The sequence below is a fragment of the Mesoplodon densirostris genome, chromosome X (assembly GCF_025265405.1).
Source record: "Mesoplodon densirostris isolate mMesDen1 chromosome X, mMesDen1 primary haplotype, whole genome shotgun sequence".
Lineage (NCBI taxonomy): Eukaryota > Metazoa > Chordata > Mammalia > Artiodactyla > Ziphiidae > Mesoplodon > Mesoplodon densirostris.
In genome coordinates, this window is record NC_082681.1 from 19,886,779 (window position 1) to 19,910,904 (window position 24,126).

General features: G+C 38.8%; 1 protein-coding gene across 2 annotated transcripts in view; it reads right to left on the bottom strand.

Annotated features, from left to right (window-relative positions):
• Positions 1–14,441, bottom strand: part of HPRT1 (hypoxanthine phosphoribosyltransferase 1) — a 30,898-nt gene extending 16,457 nt beyond the window's left edge. For both annotated transcript variants that reach the window (XM_060086665.1, XM_060086666.1), the window contains exons 1-3: positions 14,260–14,441; positions 4,676–4,782; positions 3,077–3,260 (exon numbers count right to left, since the gene is read on the bottom strand). In XM_060086665.1, the coding sequence (XP_059942648.1) occupies positions 3,077–3,260; positions 4,676–4,782; positions 14,260–14,286 (318 nt within the window). In that variant the 5' untranslated portion in view covers positions 14,287–14,441. The remainder of the gene's footprint in view (positions 1–3,076; positions 3,261–4,675; positions 4,783–14,259) is intronic.
• Positions 14,442–24,126: the final 9,685 nt, after the last annotated feature.

Sequence of the window (24,126 nt, forward strand, 5' to 3'; positions counted from 1 at the left end):
TAAACTATTTTAGTAAAAAAAAAATTCACTGCAAAATTGCACTCACAACAGAGAAAATACATTTGCACACTTATCAACTGTTTCTTTTTTTAATATCACAGAGACTTAGTGATAAAAAGTCATTGAATATATAGTACTACATTTTATTGCTCTAAGATGTACATTCACATTTTAATACCCCTGAAACTGACAAATTACAATCGACAGCAACTTACAACAATAACTGACAGCGTCTTCTTTCTTAGCAGTACAACAAATAGTGGTAAATCTTAAAATCAGTGCTATCTAAGATTTAATGAAACATGGTATTTGGAATCCCCAGGCAATTTGTCAACTAGGCACTAAGCAAATAAAATTCTGCCTAGCTACTCTAAGAGTATGTAAACTATAATGTGAGTGTGTATACACAGAGGGAAAATTCTTCAAAATATTAGAAATAAAAGTGGTAGTGGAATTTAGGGTGACTTAATTCCTTTATAATTTTCCATGGTTGCATGTTCTTTATAATAAACATGTATTTTTTAGTCGGAAAAATAAATTTTCATTCTGAAGAAAAACTAGATGGGGTGTGTTAATATTATTATGGCTCTTTATATATTCTGGGAACATTTAATAGTTCACGGAACATTTCTTTAGGATAAGTACAGATCAGTTAATGTTTAATTCACTGTTTCAAACTGGTCAAGATCAACATGTAAAACTGCATTAACATCAATGTTACTGATGCTGCAAACAATTTTAAATTCCCATTTTATGATATCAAATTAAATTGCCTGTTTTTTTATAGGTACATGTGAATATCTTCCACAACAAGCTGATGAATTATTAAATAGGGTAGAAATGTTACTTCAAATCAACAGAAAGTATATGGTTTTCCTAATTTCTATTGTTTAGCAGTAAATCTACACAGAATTTCACATAAAACAGAACAGATATTTTTTTCTCTACGTGAAAATTTACCTAAATGTTTGCTTTAATCATGTTGAAGGTTCCAACGCCTTTTATCAGTTGAGGAGTTCAGCTTAACAATCCTCTAAGATCTGAAACTAATAGGAAAAAAACTAGGACTTCCCTGGTGGTCCAGTGGTTAAGACTCCACACTTCCACTGCAGGGGGCACAGGTTCGATCCCTGGTTGGGGAACTAAGATCCTGCATGCCACGCAGCATGGCAAAAAACAAACAAAAAATAAAAATAAAAAACAACTAATAGGAAAAAAACTAAAAGTAGAAAATGGAACTAAAATGTCAAAGTGTTTCTACCGCTTCAAAATTGCTCTATAACTATAAAATACTCTTAAAAAGAAAATATTAAACTCCTTTCAGTTTTTTAATGAGCTTTCTTTTCAAAGAAAGAACATTCTGCACAAGTCCCCAAAGCAATGAAGTGTAAGTCATAAAGTAACAAAATTGATTTTTATGTGCATGTGTGGGGGTCAGGGGTGGTGGTGCTTAAGAAGACCAAACAGAGAAATCACGCCCTGGACTGTAAGCCCATGTTTTGCCTCTAAGCAACAACATATTAAAGTCTGGGCAGCTATATTGCCTAGAATTAAACCTTAGTGTAAATCAGCAAAATAAATAACTTCTGTTGAGTAAAAATCCAAATTTTGTATTTAAGCAAGTCTTTAATTCAAGTGAGACTTTGACAAGTTAAAAGGAGCTTATGAGTATGAAGTAATGTCATGATATATGAGCACAAAGGGTTTTAACAGGATAGGGAAAATGTCTATGATAATGCTTAAATGGCTGTCCAATCACCCACAGGACTGATGAAAATGGGGAAAAGGTCAAAGACTTGGGTCAAATAGATGATTAACGAAGAGAATGGAGGCTGAAAGTTAAAAGTAGATAAGTGGTCTTATGCTCAATGAAAATGTAAACATGAGCCAAGTTTCTACAAAGATGCACTACAATACTGATTCATGAAAGAGCAAAGATCAGACATTTATTCTAATCCTTGAAGAAGCTAGGAAAAATCCTATTTTCAAGGAAAATAGTAACTTCTCAGGAACTACAATGACAACACGCAACCAGAAAAAAAGCAACAGTATGAAGTAATAAAAATCAAACATTCACACGATCAAAGAAATTGTGGATGATGAAATTCATGTGTAAAGATGACATGGATTTTGGTTCACCCCACAAGTGTCAATATTCTGAAGCATTTGAGATTGTGTGACACAGACAGAGTGACTGTGACCCAAAAGTGGTCTTTTCAATGTGCTAATGTTCTCGCTCCATATGCGCTTTCTAAGAGACAACTGTTGACCCACTTTATTACTCACACCTAACTCCAAATACGACTGCCCCGCAAGTCAATCTAGCTCCAGAGAGGACATCTGCCACCAGTAAGTACAGTCAAAAGAGTATATCCCCCAAGTCCCAAGAGCAATTCTGAAAACGGGTTTTTCAAAATCCAAAAAAAACAAAATTAAACTAAACCAAAGAACCTTTAAAATAAGTATAGGCGACTAGTTTGAAAAAGACAATATTCACTTGGATATACACTACTAGGGAATATATTAGAAAATCTCACTCTAACCAAGTAAAATGAACATGTAAGTATAGTTTGCAGAGCTTCAAAAACATACAGGAAAACCTACAGTTGCCATGGTTTGTTGTGTTTTGTTTTGTTTTTATTTCAGCAAAACATAGTCCTTCACGTCAAATTAATGTTTATTTGAATTTCAGAATTCATATGGTTTTGTTTTTATCTATTATGTAGATCAATTTTGGCTCTTTAGTTGTATAAAAGTTATAAGCTAATAGAATTTATATATAACCAGTTAAAGCTCATACATATAGGATACATATAATAAAAATGCCATGTTTGGGGCTTCCCTGGTGGCGCAGTCGTTGAGAGTCCGCCTGCCGATGCAGGGGACACGGGTTTGTGCGCCGGTCGGGGAGGATCCCATATGCCGCAGAGCGGCTGGGTCCGTGAGCCATGGCCGCTGAGCCTGCGCATCTGGAGCCTGTGCTCCGCAACGGGAGAGGCCACGGCAGTGAGAGGCCCGCGTACCGTTAAAAAAAAAAATGCCATGTTTATTTTAAACATGCATTAAATATACTTACACAGTAGCTCTTCAGTCTGATAAAATCTACAGTCATAGGTATAGATCTATCACTATTTCTGTTCAGTGCTTTGATGTAATCCAGCAGGTCAGCAAAGAATTTATAGCCCCCCTTGAGCACACAGAGGGCCACGATGTGATGGCCTCCCATCTCCTTCATCACATCTCGAGCCAGCCGTTCGGTCCTACAGAAATAAAATCAAGAATTTAATAGAAATTAAATTATATTATAAAAGGAACGTTTAAACTTTACAACAAACATCCCTTAAGGATTAAACTTCCAGGGGAATTCCCTGGCAGTCCAGTGGTTAGGACTCGGCACTTTCACTGCCGCGGCCCTAGGTTCGATCCCTCGTCTGGGAAACTCAGATCCCGAAAGCTGTGAGGCGCAGCCAAGCATTTAAAAAAAAAAAAAAGATTAAACTTCAACAAAACACATCCTTTGCCCCCATGAAGTATAATATCCTTGCTCATAAAGTGAAGATAAAAATTTCAAAAACCTTCCAAATCCAAGTGTACTGTTTGTTACATCTATCATAAATTTTAAAAAAACAAATTAAAATAAGATACAATTTTCACCTATCAAACCAGCAAATTCCTATAATACAGTATTAGAAGAGATTGTGAGGAAAGAGCACTCTCATATACCATTGGGAGCATAAATTAATATAAACTTTTTGGAGGATAATTTGGCTGTATCAAAACATTCAATAAACACACCGTCCCCTTGTCACAAACTTTCCCCATGGATAAATTTGAGCAACTGCCCAAACATCTATAAAAGGATGTTCCCTTCTAGTATGATCTGCAAAAGCAAAATAATGGAGACATCTTGCACCTATCAATAAGGAACTGGTTAAATCAATTATGGTACAGCCAGAAAATGGAATGCCATGCACCCTTTAAAATATATGAGATAGTTCTGGATGTATTAATAAGAAAAAATGCCCAATAAATTTTAGACCTATATGATAGTAATACCCATGTGTTAAAATATATAGTATATGTACATGGCCAATGTATAGGTAGGAAATGTGTACATTGAGATAACTTTACTCTTCTTGTTTAAGCCTCTACAGTTAGAATATTTTAGAATTCTAGAATATAGCTATATTAGAATAGAGTTATAATATTGATATTATAATTTTAAAATAAAAAACAACAGCCAGACACACAAGGCAAGCATTTAAATAACAAGAAAAGTTTTTCACTGCAATTCATTTAACAGGAAATTTTCAAGCTAGACGGGCATAATCATCAAAATCTGACCTTGTCTTCCCGTGATTCAGCCCCAGTCCATTACCTTGTTCAGGGTTGAGAAATCAAAGACTTTGTGCCTAGAGTTCATTCTTCCAATCTCCCTTCAATATTTACTTTATTCTACTCTCTACAGATTCCCAGTACACCATGACTTATACTGGGTAATTAGTAAGCTCTTCCTTCCTCCCTTTTTTGTCAAGAGGGCTTTTAAAACAGAAAGCATCTATTATGTGACAAGCTGGCCTAGTTCATGTTCAAACATCAACTACTTAAAACAGTTGCTGACACTTGAAATTAATATAAGAAAAAAAACAAAATTTCAATTTAAGATCGTACTAACCTGTCCATAATTAGTCCATGAGGAATAAACACCTTTTCCAAGTCCTCAGCATAATGATTAGGTATACAAAATAAATCTAGGTCATAACCTGGTTCATCATCACTAATCTGAAAAAGAAATATGGCTGTTTCAGTGAGAGCATTTCATGATACAAACACTTGATTGGATTTAGACGTTTAAAACCCTTAGCCTATCACAGAAATTTAAGTATGCGATATCAAGAACTTTCTGTAATTTCATAGGTATGATAATGAATTATAGTTATATAAGAAATCAACCACGTTTTAGAGATGAATAGTTAAGATTACAGAAGTAAAATGACATGATATGAAATTTTCTTTAGTTCAGCAGAGTAAAAGAAAAACTTTAAAGAGCTAAGACAAATGGGGCAAAATCTTGATAATATTATAAACGTGTGATGAGTATATGGGGATCCATTATATTATTCTCCCGACTTGTGCATATGTTTAAAAATTTAGTAAAAAAAAATGTTTAATACAGTGTAGTCTAACAAGTTAAAATATCACAGTGAACAAGAAAAACTGCTGCTCCCTACCTCAAACCCAGAGTCTCTCTCATCTCACAGCAGGAAACAAAATCACCAAAAAAAGCTAAGTGATTCCTTAAAAATCCAAACTTCTATAAGTCTGAGATTGTTATAATCAACTCATGAGGTACCGTCATAGTAGATACTCTAAGATTGTTTGAGTAGGACCACATATTGGTCGTCTTGATATGCCCAGTCCTTGTAATGCAAACTGTTTAATAACACTGATGATGTGGCACCTGTGGTGGTAAAATGTACTATGATTATAGTTTTATAATTATATAATGGGCCTATAAACACAGAAAAAATATGACAAAATCATAACAAAACTTTTGTCTTGGGGAGGGGAGTTACAGCGATTTTATTTAGCTCTTTATACTATATATTCCAAATTTTCTTCAGTGAGTACATATTGCTTTTTAAAAATAGCAAGTCTTTCTTATAAATTATTTGTGGTAGTATGTGTTTTTATACATATATGTGAAAAGTATGGGGAAATTTTATGATATATTAAAACCAAATCTACAAACAAAAAAAATTTAATACAAAAAATTAAGAAAAGAGGAGAGAGAGGGAGAGAGGAAGAAAGAAAGGGTGGGTATGGAAGAATATACCAAACAATAGTCAACGGTAAGAAGTGGGGACCTGCCACTTTCTACACTTTGACTTCTTTTTTTTTCCCACTGCCAATTTCACTTTTTTAAAAAATTATAGTTGATTTATAATTCCCACTCAGCATTATATTTAAAGCTTATTCAAAGACACAAACCACAATTATAATACTCTGTCTCACATGGCATTCAAGACTAAGTATCTTCCAAATCACATTCAAGAAGCTGATGACATGAACTCTGGCAGTTTGCAAGAAATACTGGTCAAACCATAATTAAATCTCACTGCATCAGTTAATATCTATTGAGTACCTCCTCCTCCAGTCAGCACTGTATTAGGTGCTCAAGGACAAGTAGCTTGGTTTTCAATAAATTTTTAAAATATATAGTTAAGATACATTTATTATTCACAGAATTGAGAATTATATTCTAAGAAATTTGAGGTTCACATCATCTCTCTTTCAGTCCCAAGAGCTCTGAGTTTTCCAGACTTCGGTGGAATTTCAAGTATCGTCGTGTCAGACTGGTAGTAGCTGTGCACCGCTTCCGCTTGGAGCACGTGGCCAGGAGCCTGGCAGCGATTCAGGCAGGTGGACTGGGACATGCCCACAGGTAAGCTCCAGCAGCACATAGTGCACAGGCACTCGCTCAGCACGAGGTGTTAAGTCAATATTGATTTTTTAAAAAACATGTATTACTTTCATATGCAGGAAAAAAATCCTATTTTGAGGGGCAAAAGATTATGCCAGGTCCTCTAAGGTGAAGTACTAATGTATCTGCTAAACACTGTCATCAGGCTTATTTCAGAAGACATTTACTATAAAAAGAATGGGAGTATGGAGGTTCCTTTAAAAACTAAAAATAGAGCTACCATACGACCCAGCAATCCCACTACTCGGCATATACCCTGAGAAAACCATAATTCAAAAGGAGTCATGTACCACAATGTTCACTGCAGCTCTATTTACAATAGCCAGGACATGGAAGCAACCTAAGTGTCCATCAACAGATGAATGGATAAAGAAGATGTGGCACATATATACAATGGAATATTAGCCATAAAAAGAAACGAAACTGAATTATATTTGTAGTTAGGTGGATGGACCTAGAGTCTGTCATACAGAGTGAAGTCAGAAAGAGAAAAATAAATACCGTATGCTAACACATATATATGGAATCTAAAAAAAAATGGTTCTGAACCTAAGGGCAGGACAGCAATAAAGACACAGATGTAGAGAATGGACTTGAGGACACGGGTAGGGGGAAGGGTAAGCTGGGACAAAGTGAGAGAGTGGCATGGACATATATACCGTACCAAACGTAAAACAGATAGCTAGTGGGAAGCAGCCGCATAGCACAGGGAGATCAGCTCGGTGCTTTGTGACCACCTAGAGCGGTGGGATAGGGAGGGTGGGAGGAAGACGCAAGAAGGAGGGGATATGGGGATATATGTATATGTAGAGCTGATTCACTTTGTTATAAAGCAGAAACTAACACACCATTGTAAAGCAATTATACTCCAATAAAGATGTTAAAAAAAAAAAAAAAGGGTCTCCCTGGTGGCGCAGTGGTTGAGAGTCCGCCTGCCGATGCAGGGGATACGGGTTCGTGCCCCGGTCCGGGAGGATCCCATATGCCGCGGAGCGGCTGGGCCCGTGAGCCATGGCCGCTGAGCCTGCACATCCAGAGCCTGTGCTCCGCAACGGGAGAGGCCACAACAGTGAGAGGCCCGCATACCGCAAAAAAAAAAAAAAAAAAAAAAAAGAATGGGACTAGGACATTTGTGTCACCTACAAGAGTATTTCAAGCAAGCATTACTTTTCTAAATTTTATAAACTGAAATTTAGTTAAAAGTTCTGGGAAAAGAAGAGCTAGACCTTGCTAGATGCTACGAGAGGACAAACATTGATATCAGGCTCAACAGAACAGATCTGCTATTACCTGACAAGAATGAAAACTTACCATTTCATAGTGCTTTAAAGTCAAGATTCGGAGCACCAAAACGGCTTCCCTGAGACTTACTCACCCCTTCCTCCCAGTTACTCACTGCTTCTGCCACAAGCATAAACCAGGACTCACCCAGGACTCTTTGAAACATGCAACACTTATAAAGCCTACTGGTTCTGTGAAAATGGCTCAGTGCCTGGCTATGGGTTTTGCAGGCAGCCTAAGAACTTCAAGATTCTTGTCTGTCTCAATCAAAGCCAATGTGAATTCTGTCCAGAGTTCATCCCAAACATGCAGTTTAACACAGACAGACCAGCACAGATGTACCCCCCAAATAGGAATTCTCTCTCTGTCAACACGCCAAATTAATTTCCAATTCAGGGACTTCCCTGGTGGTCCAGTGGTTAGGACTCCACGCTTTCACTGCTGAGGGCCCTGGTTGGGGAACTAAGATTCCACAAGCCGTGTGGCATGGCAAAAAAAATGTTTTTTAATTAAAAAAATTCTTTTTTCCAATTCAAAAGGTTTTATTTTCAATCAATACTATTAGATTTATATATCACATTCAGTGTAAAAGGGTTGATATGTTATTTCAAGATAAAAAAAAACATGTCAATATAACTCTTCCCAAAAGGCAAAAATAAGAATTCATAAAACCTGCATTACTTGAGGTACTTTAGGCATAAATTCACAACTTTGTTATAATTCACTATAAATACATGGGGTGTATTTATGGGGATCCTAATTTAAGCAACATATGAATTGGCCATGCATAGATAATTGTCAGAACTGGGCAAGGACTACATGAGGGTTCATTATACTAATATGTGTACTTGTGTATGTTTCAAATAAAGTTAAACAGGAAGCAATTTATTTAAATGATAACAAGGCACCAACATCATTTTTTCTCAATTTTACATTAATGAAAAATCCAAGTTTTAAAAATTCATATTTAATGTTCAAATATGTATTAGAATAGTAATTTTAAAATGGTGAGGACCTTATTTAGAACCTGTAATTCTTATCATTAACACTCAAATATTTATTGGGTACCTACTATGTTGTACATACTAGAGAGAATTAGATAAATTTGACACAACTACCCTCAAAGAGCTTACAGTGTAGTAGAAGATATGACATATACATGAATAACCATAAGACAGTGTGAAACTATTTTAAAAATACAGAAAAAGTATTATGGGAGTTTAGGAGGGTACTCAAACTCTCACTCAGAAGCCGTGCTTGCACCTATACCACTGACAGCAAGAAATAACAGAAGATATAATTCAATAGACAGGAATTTGTTTTAATCATCCCAAGCACCAATGCTTCATATTAAACAGGCCTAATAATCTCAATCTCTAGAAGAGCTAGACAGAAATATACTTGGTGGCCCTTAATCTTATCAGCCCTTATTTGTTCCATCTGATATTGGTTAATATCTGGTATTAATTAACCCCATCTAACATGGATTAGTTAACAATCCAGTGGGTACTTTGATAGGAAGGGATTGCAATATGTTTAATTATATAAAAATGCATTCAGCATCCACCTTGATTAAGGTACTATGCAATAGATTTTGCAGGGGGATACAAAGATGATTATAAATTTAGAGCCTTCAAAAAGCGTATAATCTAATGGAAAAGACATATACACATACAACTAGCTATACAGCACATTAAAGCTTATAATCTGTACCAACTCTAACTTCACAAGCCCACAAACATGTGATTATCAAAAGCGGTTATACACACTAAAGATAAAACATGGAACCCAAGGTCAGCCAGCACCAATGACTCCCTCCTAAAGCAATATCAAGCTTGAAGTAGTCATTATATTCTGTTGTCTAGGATATAAACTGAGTAAATTAGACTGGTATGTCTCTGATACTGAATTAGCACAGCCTTCTAAATCAACTAGGCAATAGCAATGCCCAACTTTGCATATGAGTATAAATCACATCTGTTTTATTATTTGTGACTTGGTGTTGTATGTCTAAGCACGTGGTTATTACCAACACCTTCTAAAAGAACTGCATTAGTCTGCCACAACAAAATACTGTAGACCAGGTGGCTTAAACAACAGTAATTTATTCCTCACAGTTCTGTAGGCTGGGAAGTCCAAGATCAAGGGGCCAGCAAAGTAGGTTTCATTCTGACGTCTCTTCTCTTGGCTTGTAGGCAGCCATCTTCTCCTAGCTATCTGTGTGCTGAGCGCAGGGGCTGGGAACTCTCCGGTGTCTTTCTTAAAAGACCAGGGCCCCACCCTCATGACCATACCTAATCCTAATTACTTTCCAAAGGCCCCATCTCCAAATACCATCACATTGGAGGTTAGAGCTTCAACATATGAACTTAACATAAAATGGCTAAAGATCGCAAAGAAGGTCCTGGATGGCTTTGGGGAGGGCCCAACCCCAAAATATTTGGGGGAGAGCCCTGGAGGAGCTGGAAGTGGTAAACAAATGAAATGTGGTTTCTCTGCAGATCCACCTTTCCTACTCTGATTTCCAGTTCAGCCAGAAATGGCCAAAGGATAGGGTATTAATAGCTCTCAGTTACTTACCATTTACCCAGACAGTTCAGAAATCTGACTGCATCTCCTCAGAGCTTTAATACATAGCTCTCAAATTCTAACCTATCTGTAATATACTTGTTATTGGTAAAATCTACAAGGCACTTTTATTAATATGAAAGATTATTGGAAAATGTAACATTACTATATATCTTTTGTCTATTTGCTATCATAAATTACCAAAATAATTTTATTTTTCAGTAAAACTGAAGCCACAAATTCTTAATAATTATGTGTCACATCGATAATAATGGTTTTCATACATGAAAAATTTTGTGGTTTACACATGTCTAATTACAGAGGTATACCATCTAAAATTACAGTAAGCATGGAAATTAACTTGAGCTAAGACAACACATGCAACATCAGTTCATCATCTGTGAGCAGGATTGCTTAAGCCTGTTTGTGGTCAAAAAATGACAATGTTCCTGGGTCCAAACAAGACTAAATGGAAGTGAGGAAGCGAGTCTTAAAATATGAATTAAAAGATGTACAGTAATAGATAAAATACATTTCATTTTATTCCTAGTAACCAACAATAATTCCAAGCTTCTGGAATGGGCAGAAATGGCTAGGTGGTATATTTTTACCTTTTATATTCAGACACTTTAAAATTCTCAAAAAAAATCAAAGCAGGTGTGTCATCCCCTTGGAAAAATTTGTGATAACTCAGGATATCATAATACAAAAAATTATGAACTACTGATGCATTTATCCCTAAATGTGAAAAGAATTAAAAGGTTTACAAGAATCTAAGGGTTACAAGAATTAAAATCAGCATTCTATTCAACTCAGGGATAAATTATTACCTGCTTCTACATAAGCGGGCCCATAACTACTATCTAACACTATCATCTTTCCAGTGTGCACAGTGGAATAACAGGCATGTTAATTCTGGGCAAAACATAAATGCCTATCAATTGTCAGAAGCACAGTGCTGAAGACAGTAGTTTCATAGCAATTTGAAGTGTCTGTTTGAATTCTTATTAGTAGCAAGTTATTCTAAATGTTTGTTAGTAATTTGGTAGCCACTGGCAGGAAAATAACAATCCAGTCTCAATATTAACGATGGTGGTTGACACTTTTATAGCATATAAATCTTACCAATGCACACAATATACAATTACAGATAGGAAGAAGAGCACACTAGCACATCTTTATCATCTCTTCACAGGGGAAAAGAATGACATGGCCCAGTTACTGCCTAATGAACCACAGAAATCCAAAAGAGAACTCCAAGACCCCTCTTCTCTGCTGATCTGGTTGGTCCTTTTGTATTTTTCCTACCTACTGCCTATGGACTTTCTGTGACACCTAGATACAAAAATGGACAGAAAACAATTAAGATGAATCTACAGAATGCATGTCATGTTAATCAGTTTGTAGAATGAAACCCCCAAACTCAACTGCTCCATTTCTTGGTGGTCACCAAGAATAATTTTGGTCTACATTGTCAGTCTAAACCCTGATGATAACAATGATAGGGTTGTGGACCAAAAAAATGCACTATTTTATCAATTCTGTGAAAATTATTAGCAGGGTAAGATTTAAGTCCAGTTAATAGGGGTTACATTTCTAGCACTAATATCCTGAAATTTAGAAGATATTTTATCCACATAATGTATACGTGATGTTTCACAATAACTTGCAAAAATTCAGAAGCTTGTTCTTTGTTCAAGTGTGTCCAAGTTTACCCTGGAAGTTTAGAGAGATAGTTACAAGTAGCATGGGTCATATCAGGCAGATCTGCAGGTCAATTTCATCTAAGTGATACTGGGCAAGTTGTCAATAGTTCACCCATCTGTGCCTCCAAGGTCATACTAGTGTTTTTCTCCCTCTCTCCTATTATGTATCTTTAGGGCAGTTATATTAGATAATGTTGCAAAATATTTACTTCAATGCCTAAAGCATTGTAAGTACTAAATAAATATCTACACTGTCACTATGAACCTAAAAGTGGAGAGGTTAAGAGCAGACTCTGGGGCCAGATAGCTTAGATTCAAATCCTAGTATTGCTGGGTAATCTTGGGAAAGTTACTTAACCTCTCTGAGCCACATAAGTTTTTTAAATAAATATCAAACCAGTTAATATGTGTAAAGGGCTTAGTAACCAGCACACAGTAAGCACTATTTAAGTGCCCGTCACTGCTAACATGAAGACAATTTCTGGGAAGGAAATAAAAAAAGGAACAGGAATTTGCAAACCGAAAACACAATGAATATCTTGATGCTCAAACAAAACTAACAGCCAGTTCTAGCAAAAATAATTCACTGTATGCTGGTGCAGCCATTGGACCCCAAAGCTTAAAAGCATCTAACTTCCTCAGCAACTGAATAAAAACAGTTGAGTACCTACTATTAGCATAACATTTAAGTGTATGGGCCCTTGAGAGAGACCTAGGTTTGAGTCTGAGCTCCTCTTAATAACTGTGTGACACTGGGTATGTTACCTTAAGAGGTTAAGTTACTTAACCTCTCACCGAGGCTTCAAGGATTCCTCACCTGTAAAACGATAATCATACTTTTTTTAGAGGGTTGTTTTGAGGACTAAACAGGACTATGTAGGTAAACACATCGATAGATATTATTACTGTTTCCAGTCAGGGACCACGCAAAGGTTGTTCATTCACAAAGACCGGCTATCCTTTCAATAACACCATGAGGTAGCTAGCACCTCAGTTATACATAAGACACTTAAATCCAGAAAGGTAGTGACCCAAGGCCACACAGCTAGTAAATAACCCACGCAAGCAGGATCCCAGGCCAGACTCCATTAAGAGCACTGCCCTTTACCTTAAGTCATAATGCCTAATATGAACTAGAACCCTTCCCTTTTTAGGGCTCAAGTGGTTAATTATTTAATTTATTCATCCAACAGACCATCACTGAGAATTTCTTGCATGCCAGGCACTGTACTACGCGCTGGGGTTACAGCGGTGATTCCTGCCCTTATAAAGTTTATGTTTTTGTGGGAGAGACAATCAACAGGTAATAAGGTAACTGCTAAAATAATAATAATAATAGTAATAATGCAGGCTAAGGCATTTAACTATTGAGAGAGGGTTGGCTATTTTAGCAAGCGTGATCAGAAAGGGAGGGTAAGGGGAGGGAGCAGCCTCGCTTGTTCGAGAAACAAGGAAAAGAACCAATGAGGCTGGAGACAGGATACCAAAGATGGATTATGGTGCCAATGTCCTTGAAGGTAAGGACCAGATTCGCATTTTTTGTCCCCTGCAGCATCAAAGAGCATAGGATCCAGATTCAAGCAGATCTGATTACGAGGCCTGGCTACCTCTGGGCCGTGGGAAAGCTACCTAATATCGGCTAACTACTTTCTACGTGTGTAAAAAGGTAGGCATGGTTACCGCTGCCAAGGCTGCCGTGAGGATGCAATGAGGCAATGCGCATTCCCACAAATAATCATTACTATGTTTGCAAAACTAGGTGAAAATACCAGTCCCCGCATGCCTCCCATGTGGTCGTTTCCGTGCTCCTGAGCCCTCTCACGGAGCTGCCCCGAGGACCTCACCCACACACCGCAGATCGACAGAGAAGAGCCCCTTCTAAGAAAGCTCCCACCCTCACCCCGCCAGATCATTCCCGAACTGGCCCACGGCCCCTCCCCATAGCACGCTCGCAAGCGGCACATGTCAACCAAAACGCCATTTCCACCCTCTCCTCCCACACGCAGCCCTCCTTCCCGGGGCTCTCCAGAGGCGGCCACCCCGACCTCACCGTTCCATCCCCCCAGCCGCCCGGGTGTGACGCGCGGCCGAACCCAGGAGGCTGCGGCCGCCCCCCGCCCCCCGGCCCCGGGCCACACCGGCCCGAGCCCGCACTGCGGCCCCGCGCCTCAGGGAACGGCGGCCGCCGCTGCCACGGGCCTGACGGGCCAGGCTGCTCACCACGACGCTGGGGCTGCGGGTCGCCATAACGGAGCCGGCTGGCGCGCGGGCCGAGGGCAGTCTGGGGAGGAGGAAGCCGGCGGCGGGGCCGAGAAGAAGGCGGAGGCGCGGCAGGAGGCGGCGCCGCGCGGGAAAGCAGAGTGGTCCGCCCGAGCGCTCCTCGCCGCCGCCGCCGCCGCCGCCGCCGCCGCCGCCGCCGCCGCTAAGAGCTCAGGCGCAGCAGGCCCCGCCCCCGCTCCGCCCCGAGGCCCCGCCCAGAACCGCCCGCGCGCTCCCCGCGCCCCTCCGTGGGAGCCTGCGGGTTTCCAGGCTCTCCAGGTGGCCGTGGGAATTTTCTTCCCAAAGAAGCGGAGACTCCCGCGCAGCCTCTCTTCCTCTTTCCCTCAGTCTCCCATCCAGAAGGCTCCCAAATTCCCAGACCTGCCACCGCCCTCCTTTCTTCCCAGTGGCCCTAAACTGGGCGCCGGCTCTTCAGGTTCCTTGGACTGCACTGCGGCTTCCATTTTCCTGACTCGTGGCCGGATTCTAACAAAAATCTTTAACTGGATATAAGAGTTGAGACCTAGAGCCCTAGAGTCAGCCTGATAAGGGTACAAATCCGAGGGGAACCCTTAACTGTTCTGTGACCTTGTGCGAATCAGGCTCACTGAGCCTCTCTTTTTCGTCTCAGTAAAATGGGGATATTATTAACAAGGATCGTTGAGGGTTAAAGAAGATGATGTGTACGTATATGGTGTGTGCATATGTATATATATATGGTACAGCACTTAGGACAGTGCACAATCAGTAAATGGGAACTATCACCTTTGCTGATCTATATTCTTTCCCACCACAATTCCCGATACGGAAATGGGGGAAAAAATCTTCCCCGACTCTCCAATAGGTCGAGTAAGCAAATAAGAGTTGTTCCATTCCTAACGTGCTCATCTGTGTAGCTCCAGCACCCACCACAGTGCCCAGCACAAAGTTGGAGGCCTCCATTAAGGCCACTGAGGGACGTGTGATGGTAGGAGATTTGTGAAATGGGGCAAGTCATTGAACTCGGAGCTTCAGTCTCTTTCTCTAAAAAATAGTGCTGCTATGAACTTTTTTGTTTTTTTACGTATCTTTTGGTGAACATGAGTGCATTTCCATTGGGTATATAGGCTTTGAAGTTCATATTAGCACATTTTTATTACTTATTCTTTTAACAATCATTGTTTCACTGGGAAATTAATTCAGAGAACTTTTGGTTATACATTTGGCCCCTGACACAAACGGACTCAGCCACCCACACTGGTTTCTAAATTAGATACCAACACTTCAGAACCCTTCCAGCTTGATTCTGGCTTGCAGTTTCTTTCTCCTGCCCCTATGGTACCACATACTCCTGTATTTTAACAGAGATGTGAAATAAAAGGTGAAAGCCCAGTGACTTTAAAGACAAAGAAACAGTCATTATTTCAACCCTGTCATTCTAGGTGACAACTTGGAGCTTTTACTTGTGTTTAAAATTTAAAACAGCAAACAGAGTGCAGTCTACAAGATGTAATCCTTTTGTTTGGTAAGTAAAAATCTGGTTAATGTATGAAATATTTTACTGAATTTGGACAATGTATTTAAAATTGAAATGTATCCTTTTAAATTTTTAATTGTTTTAAAACTAAAGATGAAATCAAGAAAATAATGGTTTTTACTAATTATTACAGAAAATAATTTTGTCAGACAGACAAAATAATTTTCTCGTATAATTTTGTCATTCTGGGTGTCAAATATGCTACGTATGCCACCGATCTTTACTAGAATATCTGCATGAAGGAAGAAATAAGGAAAGCATGGGTATAACCCAAGATTCCCCTGCCCCACTCCTGACTTTCCAGAAACAGTTTTGTAATCCACTTATGTGGACATAATGAGGAATTATTTCTGTACCACAACCAATTCTGAGTATATTTCTGCTCCACACGTTTCTTTGCTTAGTAAAAACCTTGTTTTTACCATGGTGCTGTGGTCCACCAAAATTTGTATTTCTATGAAAAAAAAATTATCACTGCAAAAATACTTATCCTAGGGCTTCCCTGGTAGTGCAGTGGTTAAGAATCCACCTGCCAATGCAGGGGACACGGGTTCGATCCCTGGTCCAGGAAGATCCCACATGCCACAGAGCAGCTAAGCCCGTGCACCACAACTACTGAGCCTGCGCTCTAGAGCCCATGAGCCACAACTACTGAAGCCTGTGCACCTAGAGCCCGTGCTCCACAACGAGAAGCCACCGCAATGAGAAGCCCACGCACTGCAACAAAGAGTAGCCCCCCGCTCGCTGCAACTAGAGAAGGGCCGTGCACAGCAATGAAGACCCAATGCAGCCAAAAATAAAAATAAATAAATATTTATTTTAAAAAATACTTATCCTAAATGTTGAATTTTCAAACTGAATTTACAATAGTTTTCTCAATGTCAGATGTTTCGCCTTCATCAGAATAAATTCCCATTAGCTTTACTTTGATTCCATGAATTGGACCATTACTGGAATTAACCAATGTGATGGTTAATTTTTATGTTTCAACTTGGCTTGGCCACGGTGCCCAGATATTTGGTCAAACATTATTCTGGATGTTTCTGTGAAGGTGTTTTTTTGGATGAGATTAACATTTAAATCAGTGGACTCTTGAGTAAAGCAGATTACGTTCCCTAATGTGGGTAGGCCTCATCCAATCATTTGAAGGCCTGAATAGAACAAAGGCTGACCTCCCCTACAGGCAAGAAGGAATTCTGCCAGCCTTTGGACTGGAACTGCACCTCTTCCCTGTGTCCAGCCTGTTGGCCTTCTCCATCAGATTTTGGACTCGCCAGGTCTCCACAACCGTGTGCGCCAATTCCTTAAAATCTCTCTCTCTCTCTCCACACACACACACACGCACACACACACACACACACACACACACATCCTGTTAGTTCTGTTTCTCTGGAGAACCCTGACTAATATAACTGATTTTCGATTTGAATCATCTCACGATATCAATATAAAACTGACATCATTTAACTGTGAAGTTCTCCTGCAAATAGAGGTACTTATTAAAAGGTATTGTTTCACTTTTCATCATGTACAAGGAAACCTGAAATCAAAAATGAGTAACTGAATTTTGAAGAAGTTATTTGATCCAAAAAAAGTCATTCACGAGCAATATGAAGATACCCTCTCTGCAGCTGCATCTTGCTAAATCACCTTTGCTGCACAGCCTTCTTAAAATAACTACAAACCTCTGAGGTAGATGATGATGCTGTCTCTGTCAGTGTCTGCCAGGTTTCTTTACTATAAAGATCCTACTTTCCCCTTTGTAACTAATAAAGGTTATGAGGAATGATACTAAGACTATGTAAATATTGTTCCTCATCAAACTTTCACCAATTTTAGCATCCACTGATGATTCTTGCCTGAAGTAATTCTTACTGGGGTGTATGTCAAATGTTGATTTTCCTATTAACATCATTCCTTCTTAGTTGATTAGCTGAAATGCTATTATAATGGAGAGCATTCCCTTCTCCCCAGTCATTATTTATTAAATTATTTATATCATCATGGACTCACGGGTTCCAATTTTATCTTATAGGTAATGATCCATTAATAGCATTACTTTGTTGCCCAAATTGCCCAAGATTTGGCTGTTGGGAGTCCCTCTACATTGGCTCCTGTGTCTTGATATTACCCCACCATTCTTTGAGCACTTTTTTTTTTTTTTTTTTTTTGCTGCACCATGCGGCATGCGGGATCCTTAGTTCCCCCAACCAGGGGATCAAACCCGTGCCCCCTGCATTGGGAGCATGGAGTCTTAACCACTGGACTGCCAGGGAAGTCCTGGGCACTTTCTTAATTTCTGGCACAGCATGATATTCTAGGCTCATCTTGTACTTTCCCTGCCCTAGCCTTGGAATCAGCCATTTCCCCCAAAAGCCCTGGTTCCTTTCATTGGAGAGTGGCATTAGAAACCAAGCTCTGGGCACTAGGTTATAACTTAAATCATGATGATAAAAACCAAGAGAATTATAATAAGCTTTTAAAGAGTAATTTATATTTATTTATTTGTTTGTTTGTTTTGGCCGTGCCACACAGCTCACAGGGTCTTAGTTCCCCAACCAGGGATTGAACCCAGGCCCTCGGCAGTGAAAGCGTGGAGTCCTAACCACTGGACCTCCAGAGAAGTCCCAAGAGTAATTATATTTTAACAACTAAGGTTTAAAATGTAATGCCATCTATCAGTATTTAGTATGTGTATGTATACTTAAATTTGTATATTTAAGTATTGAAATATGTACATTTTGAGGTATGTTAAATTCTTTTTTGAAAAGAGAACCTTATATAAAATAGAATTAGTAGCTCACAAAAATAAAAAGGACTACACACTGAGTATACAGTTTGTTCTCAAGGTGAGGCAATAAAAGAATTACTTTTTTAAAAAAATATTTATTTATTTATTTGGCTGCACCAGGTCTTAGTTGTGGCATGTGGGATCTAGTTCCCTGACCAGGGATCGAACCCAGGCCCCCTGTATTGGGAGCGTGGAGTCTTAACCACTGGACCACCAGGGAAGTCCCAAGAATTACTTTCTAAATGAAGGCAGAGTTGTTGCCTCACCCAACATAAATGTGTACTCTTAAAAGGCCTACCTTCATGCTTATGTGCTGCATTTGAGTGTTTCTGCTATAGGCAATTGTAGAAAAATCAGCAAATAAGACAGAAAGAATAATAAAGGGTTCCTTACTTCTAGAGAAGTTAAAATCCCTAAGGTTATGTTACCTGCTATTGTGGTTTTCAGAAAGCACTGTTGCTCCGGTTATTAATACAGCTAAGGCTGTGGCTTCTTGGGGTTCTCAGGTATCTGTATGCTGACATGACATCTCTTTCTAATGTTGCTTTTCCAGGACCAGGCCCAAAATTCAGAATACTAAAATGGACAGGGTATTTTACACCAAACCATCTTTAGCACCCTCCTAGGTGGCTGCTAGCGCCAAAGGCTTACTCCCTCATCTCCTGACCCGTGGTATCAGGATGGAGGGGTGTGTGTTAGAAATAATTAGGTATAATAGACATGCTTCATATATTTTTAATGAGCTCAACAGTAAACTGTCTTATATAGTTCAGGCTTCCAACACAGGGAAAGTTTTAAGTCAAAGACAGCAGCTCAGGTTACTTTAGGTTAATTTTGTATAGGCCAAATACTACTATAGGAAATTGTGTACCTTTTCAAGCTGGGTAGTAACAAGGTGACAGATGAATTGACTTCTAAAGAAGATTTTATCGCTGAGTTTAAAATAGCTCTGTTGGGGCTTCCCTGGTGACACAGTGGTTGAGAGCCCGCCTGCCGATGCAGGGGACACAGGTTCGTGCCCTGGTCCGGGAAGATCCCACATGCCGTGGAGCAGCTGGGCCCGTGAGCCATGGCTGCTGAGCCTGCGCGTCCGGAGCCTGTGCTCCGCAACAGGAGAGGCCACAGCAGTGAGAGGCCACAACAGTGAGAGGCCCGCGTACCACAAAAAAAAATAATAATAATAAAATAAAAAAATAGCTCTGTTGTTTGAAAGTGATTATATAGCACACATCTGTACTGGGACAGATTTTAACACCCTGAAGATTTATCAAGGCCTTCTCTGTTCATAATATGTTTTTGCCTCAGGGTTATCATACACTAAGTCAATAAAAAGTTATAAGTAGGTCCATTCACTTGTATACTATTATCTAATAAGGCATTCCATTTTCCTCCATTCTGATACTTTTGGTTGCTCTAAAAAATGAAACAGAACCACTCCATCTTTCAGCACTTGTTTTCTGCTCTCCCTTCACACTTACTTAAAGGGCCCTGCTATAAATTCGATAGAGCTGTGCCATCTGATAGAGCAGCCACTAACCACATGTGGCTATTTAAATCTAAGTTTAAATGAATTAAAATTAAATAAAGTAAAAAATTTGGTTCCTCAGTCCTACTTAGCCACATTTCAAATGTTCAACAGCCAGACACAGAACATTTCTACCACTGTAGAAAGTTCTGTAGGAAAGCTCTGGGCTAGAGTGAGTCTTCTGGAAGAAATGATAAAGAACAGTCTCAGAGCCTCGGGAGGAAGGAAGCAGCCTTCTCAGTGTAAGCTGATACTGCTACCAGGTGCATAAAACTGACAGACTGTTACAGTGCACCTAAGACTCAGGATTCCCAGGACTATTTTGGTGCAGAGGCAGATGACGTCACAAAAGTAGACGACTACTCCAAGTGGAAATCAAAACAGGACTGAATAAAACTGATGAGAAATCTAGTTGCGGTTGTCTTAGAATCTTATCAGAATTGCTTTTAATGCTCTATTTTCCGACAGGCATAGACAAAGGCCCCATTCTTTCTTTTTTGCTCCACTTCTAACCCTCAGTTTAGCAGGCTGTGTCAATGCTCTTGGAATGAACATCTTTGCTTAAAAATTCACTATCGGTGGACTTGCAACTGAAACTTAAATTTCTAAAAGAAAAGATAACTCGTTCCCTGACTGATACATTATTTCAATTCTCTGATTTGTGGAGGGGGCGCTCTTAAATAAAAACTCACAAGGGAGGAATCGAAGCAGGAGAGGGAGAGAGGTGAGCAAGGACACAGAGCCCTGGACTGACCCGCTGCAGTAGTCCTGCCTTCAGGCCCGGGGGACAAGGATTTTGTATCCTAGAATCATTGACTACCTGGGAAGAGGGGGAGTGTAGCCTCCCAGGCTCCCATCAGGCAAGGGCAAGAAACCTGAGGTCCCAGGTGTAAGGTGCACTCGAAGCTAATGTGGGATGGGGGCACAGCTGGTAAAGCGACCTGGCCAGGGCACCAACAGCAACTACCACATCTGGAGGAAAGAGTATAAACTGTATTCGGATCAGGTGGCCTAGAGAGGAGCCCTCTCCTTTCCCATTCAGGAATCAGGGAATTGGGAATCAGGGTGATTCCCAACCTCTTCTACTGAAGTACACCCAAAATACGGGAAATTGGTCTTTTGCGCTGTTTTCACCCTTCAGCTGGTCCACAGGCTACGCGAAATAGCTACCAGTGGAAATGACGTATCATGGGATTTTCTTGGGAAACACCTTCCTAATACAGGAAACTAGTTTAAAGGAATAGTATAAGCATGGATAAAGAATAATGCTAATAATGACTTTGTTACTACATAATTAAGACTATGCCTAATTTCCACCATTTATTTGAAATTTAAAAAGCAATTGACTAGGCAACAAATTCATTGTTGCCTAATCGCTTGCTTTTTTAAATAACTCATCTTCACTGGCAGCTATTTCATAATAATTTGCTTAGCTGAATCCAGGTAAAATTCTGCAATTTACATGAATATATAAAAATGTTTCTACTCGGGCCTCCCTGGTGGCGCAGTGGTTAAGAGTCCGCCTGCCAATGCAGGGGATACGGGTTCGTGCCCCGGTCTGGGAGGATCCCATATGCCGCGGAGTGGCTGGGCCCGTGAGCCATGGCCGCTGGGCCTGCGCATCCGGAGCCTGTGCTCCGCAACGGGAGAGGCCACAACAGTGAGAGGCCCACATACCGCAAAAAAAAAAAAGAAAAAAAAAAAATGTTTCTACTCAACTTTGTGTGTGGACTTTTAAAGGCATGCTATCCGACAAATGTTTGTAATAATTATTTAGCAATTGTATTTTATGTGTATTATTTTGATTGTATATCCTAATATTCTTAAGTGTGTTTGGAGAGTTTAAATTAGCATTAAACTAGATTAATAAGCATCTGATTTTATACAGTCTACCAGAATTGCCTGCAATATATACCTGTATAACATATAATATAGAGATAATTATATATAAAGTGAATTATGACCTTTAAGATGATTTCAAACAAAACCTCAAGAACTTCTGTTTGCTTCTCCCTCCTCAAATCTGTGGAAATTTAGATAAGAATAACAAACACTTAGCACTTACCACTGGAGAAATTTAAACACTGGAGGGGTTCAATAATAGTACTGTGATTGTTATTTCTTAAAAGTATTTGTATTTTAGAGAAATATATATATTTCTGTGGGAGAGGAATAGGTAGGGGTATATATGAAACAAAATTGGAAATTAGTTAATAATTGTTGAAACTGGTTAATGTGTTCACAGTAAAAACTTTCTGCAGGGCATTTGGTAATATGAATTAATGGACTTTAAAAAATGTTCACAGAACTTTGACTTGGGAATTTGTTTAGAAATTTATCTTAAGGAGATAATCAGACAAGGGCAGAAAGCTATATGTTTAAGAATGTTCATCTCAGCATTATTTTTAAATATTTGTTACTTTGTATCCTATAAGAAAAAAATAAATGTTACTTCAACAGAATGAAAAAGGAATCTAAGATAGATGAAGAAATGAGATACAAAGCACAACAGTGGCAGCTGAAGGGTGAAAACAGCTCAAAAGACCAATTTCCTCTATTTTGGGTGTACTTCAGTAGAAAATGTTGGGAATCACCCTGACTCCCAATTCCCTGATTCCTGAATAGGAAAGGAGAGGGCTCCTCTCTAGGCCACCTGATCCAAATACAGTTTATACTCTTTCCTCCAGATGTGGTTCCCTAGTGAAATATCCTGATGGCTCACCAAGGCTTACTCCTATTTCCTTCTTCAGGCTCCCTTAACAAGAGCTGCTGTTTCTGCTGTTGTGCTTAACTTAAAAAAAATTCAAAATTACAGATAAGTTACAAGAATAATACAAAGAACTCCTGTATATCCTTCACCAAGATTTACCAACTTGTGACATTTTACCCTATTTGCTTTATGTCTTTTTATATATACACATACATACACACACACACACACACAAACACACACACAATTTTTTTGAACCAGTTAAAATGCAGACATGACACACCTTTACTCCTAAGCATTTCAGTATGTATTTTCTAAGAACAAGGATATTCTCTTATATAACAACAATGATCACAATCAGGAAATTAACATTGATACAATATCATCTAATATTCAGTCCATATTTACATTTAGTTAAAAGTCCCCAAGATGTCCTTCATAGCACGAATTCTTTTTCTGAACCAGGATCCAACTCAGGATCGCACGTTACTTTTAGTTGTCATGTCTCTTTGGTCACATTTAACTTGGAACAGTTCCTCTGCCTTTGTTTTTCAAGACGTTGACTTTTTTGAAGAGTATGGGCCAGCTGTTCTGTAGAACATTCTTCAATCTGGAGTTCTCTGCTGTTTCTTCATGATTAGATCAGCATTGTTTGCACTAGCAAAATAATGGCCACAAAAAACCTGCAAACAACTTAACTGTCTGATGATAGGGAAATGGTTAAATAAGCTGTGATACAGCCACAAAATGTACTATTATGCAACCAGTAAGAATGATAGAGTGTATTTACTGACCTGTGAAGAAATTTCCAATTTTTAAATGAAAATAGCAGAATACAACTCAGTAGGTGTAATATGAGCCCATTTTATATAAATACATATATGCATAGAAACATTGAAGATTTTACAAAAATATAATGGTGACCTATGGTCCAGAAGATTATGAGGGATTAAAAATTTTTTTTTAGTTATCTGTATTTTCTAATTTAGGTATGATAAGCATCAGGTCATCTGTGAATAGTGAAAATATTTTTTTAAAACTTTAAAAAGTAATGGGATAGCTTCACTTTTATATCTGAAGGATCACTGTGTGGAAAGGGAATAGCTATTACTTTTCTGTATTGTTATCTACCATGAATCAGCTGATTTCACTTAAAATAACTTTATCTTATTTGCTCTTTAAGACAGCCCAGTGGTTTAAGGGATATATATATATATATATATATATATATATATATATATATATATATATATATATATATATATATATATATAACAGGGATACTA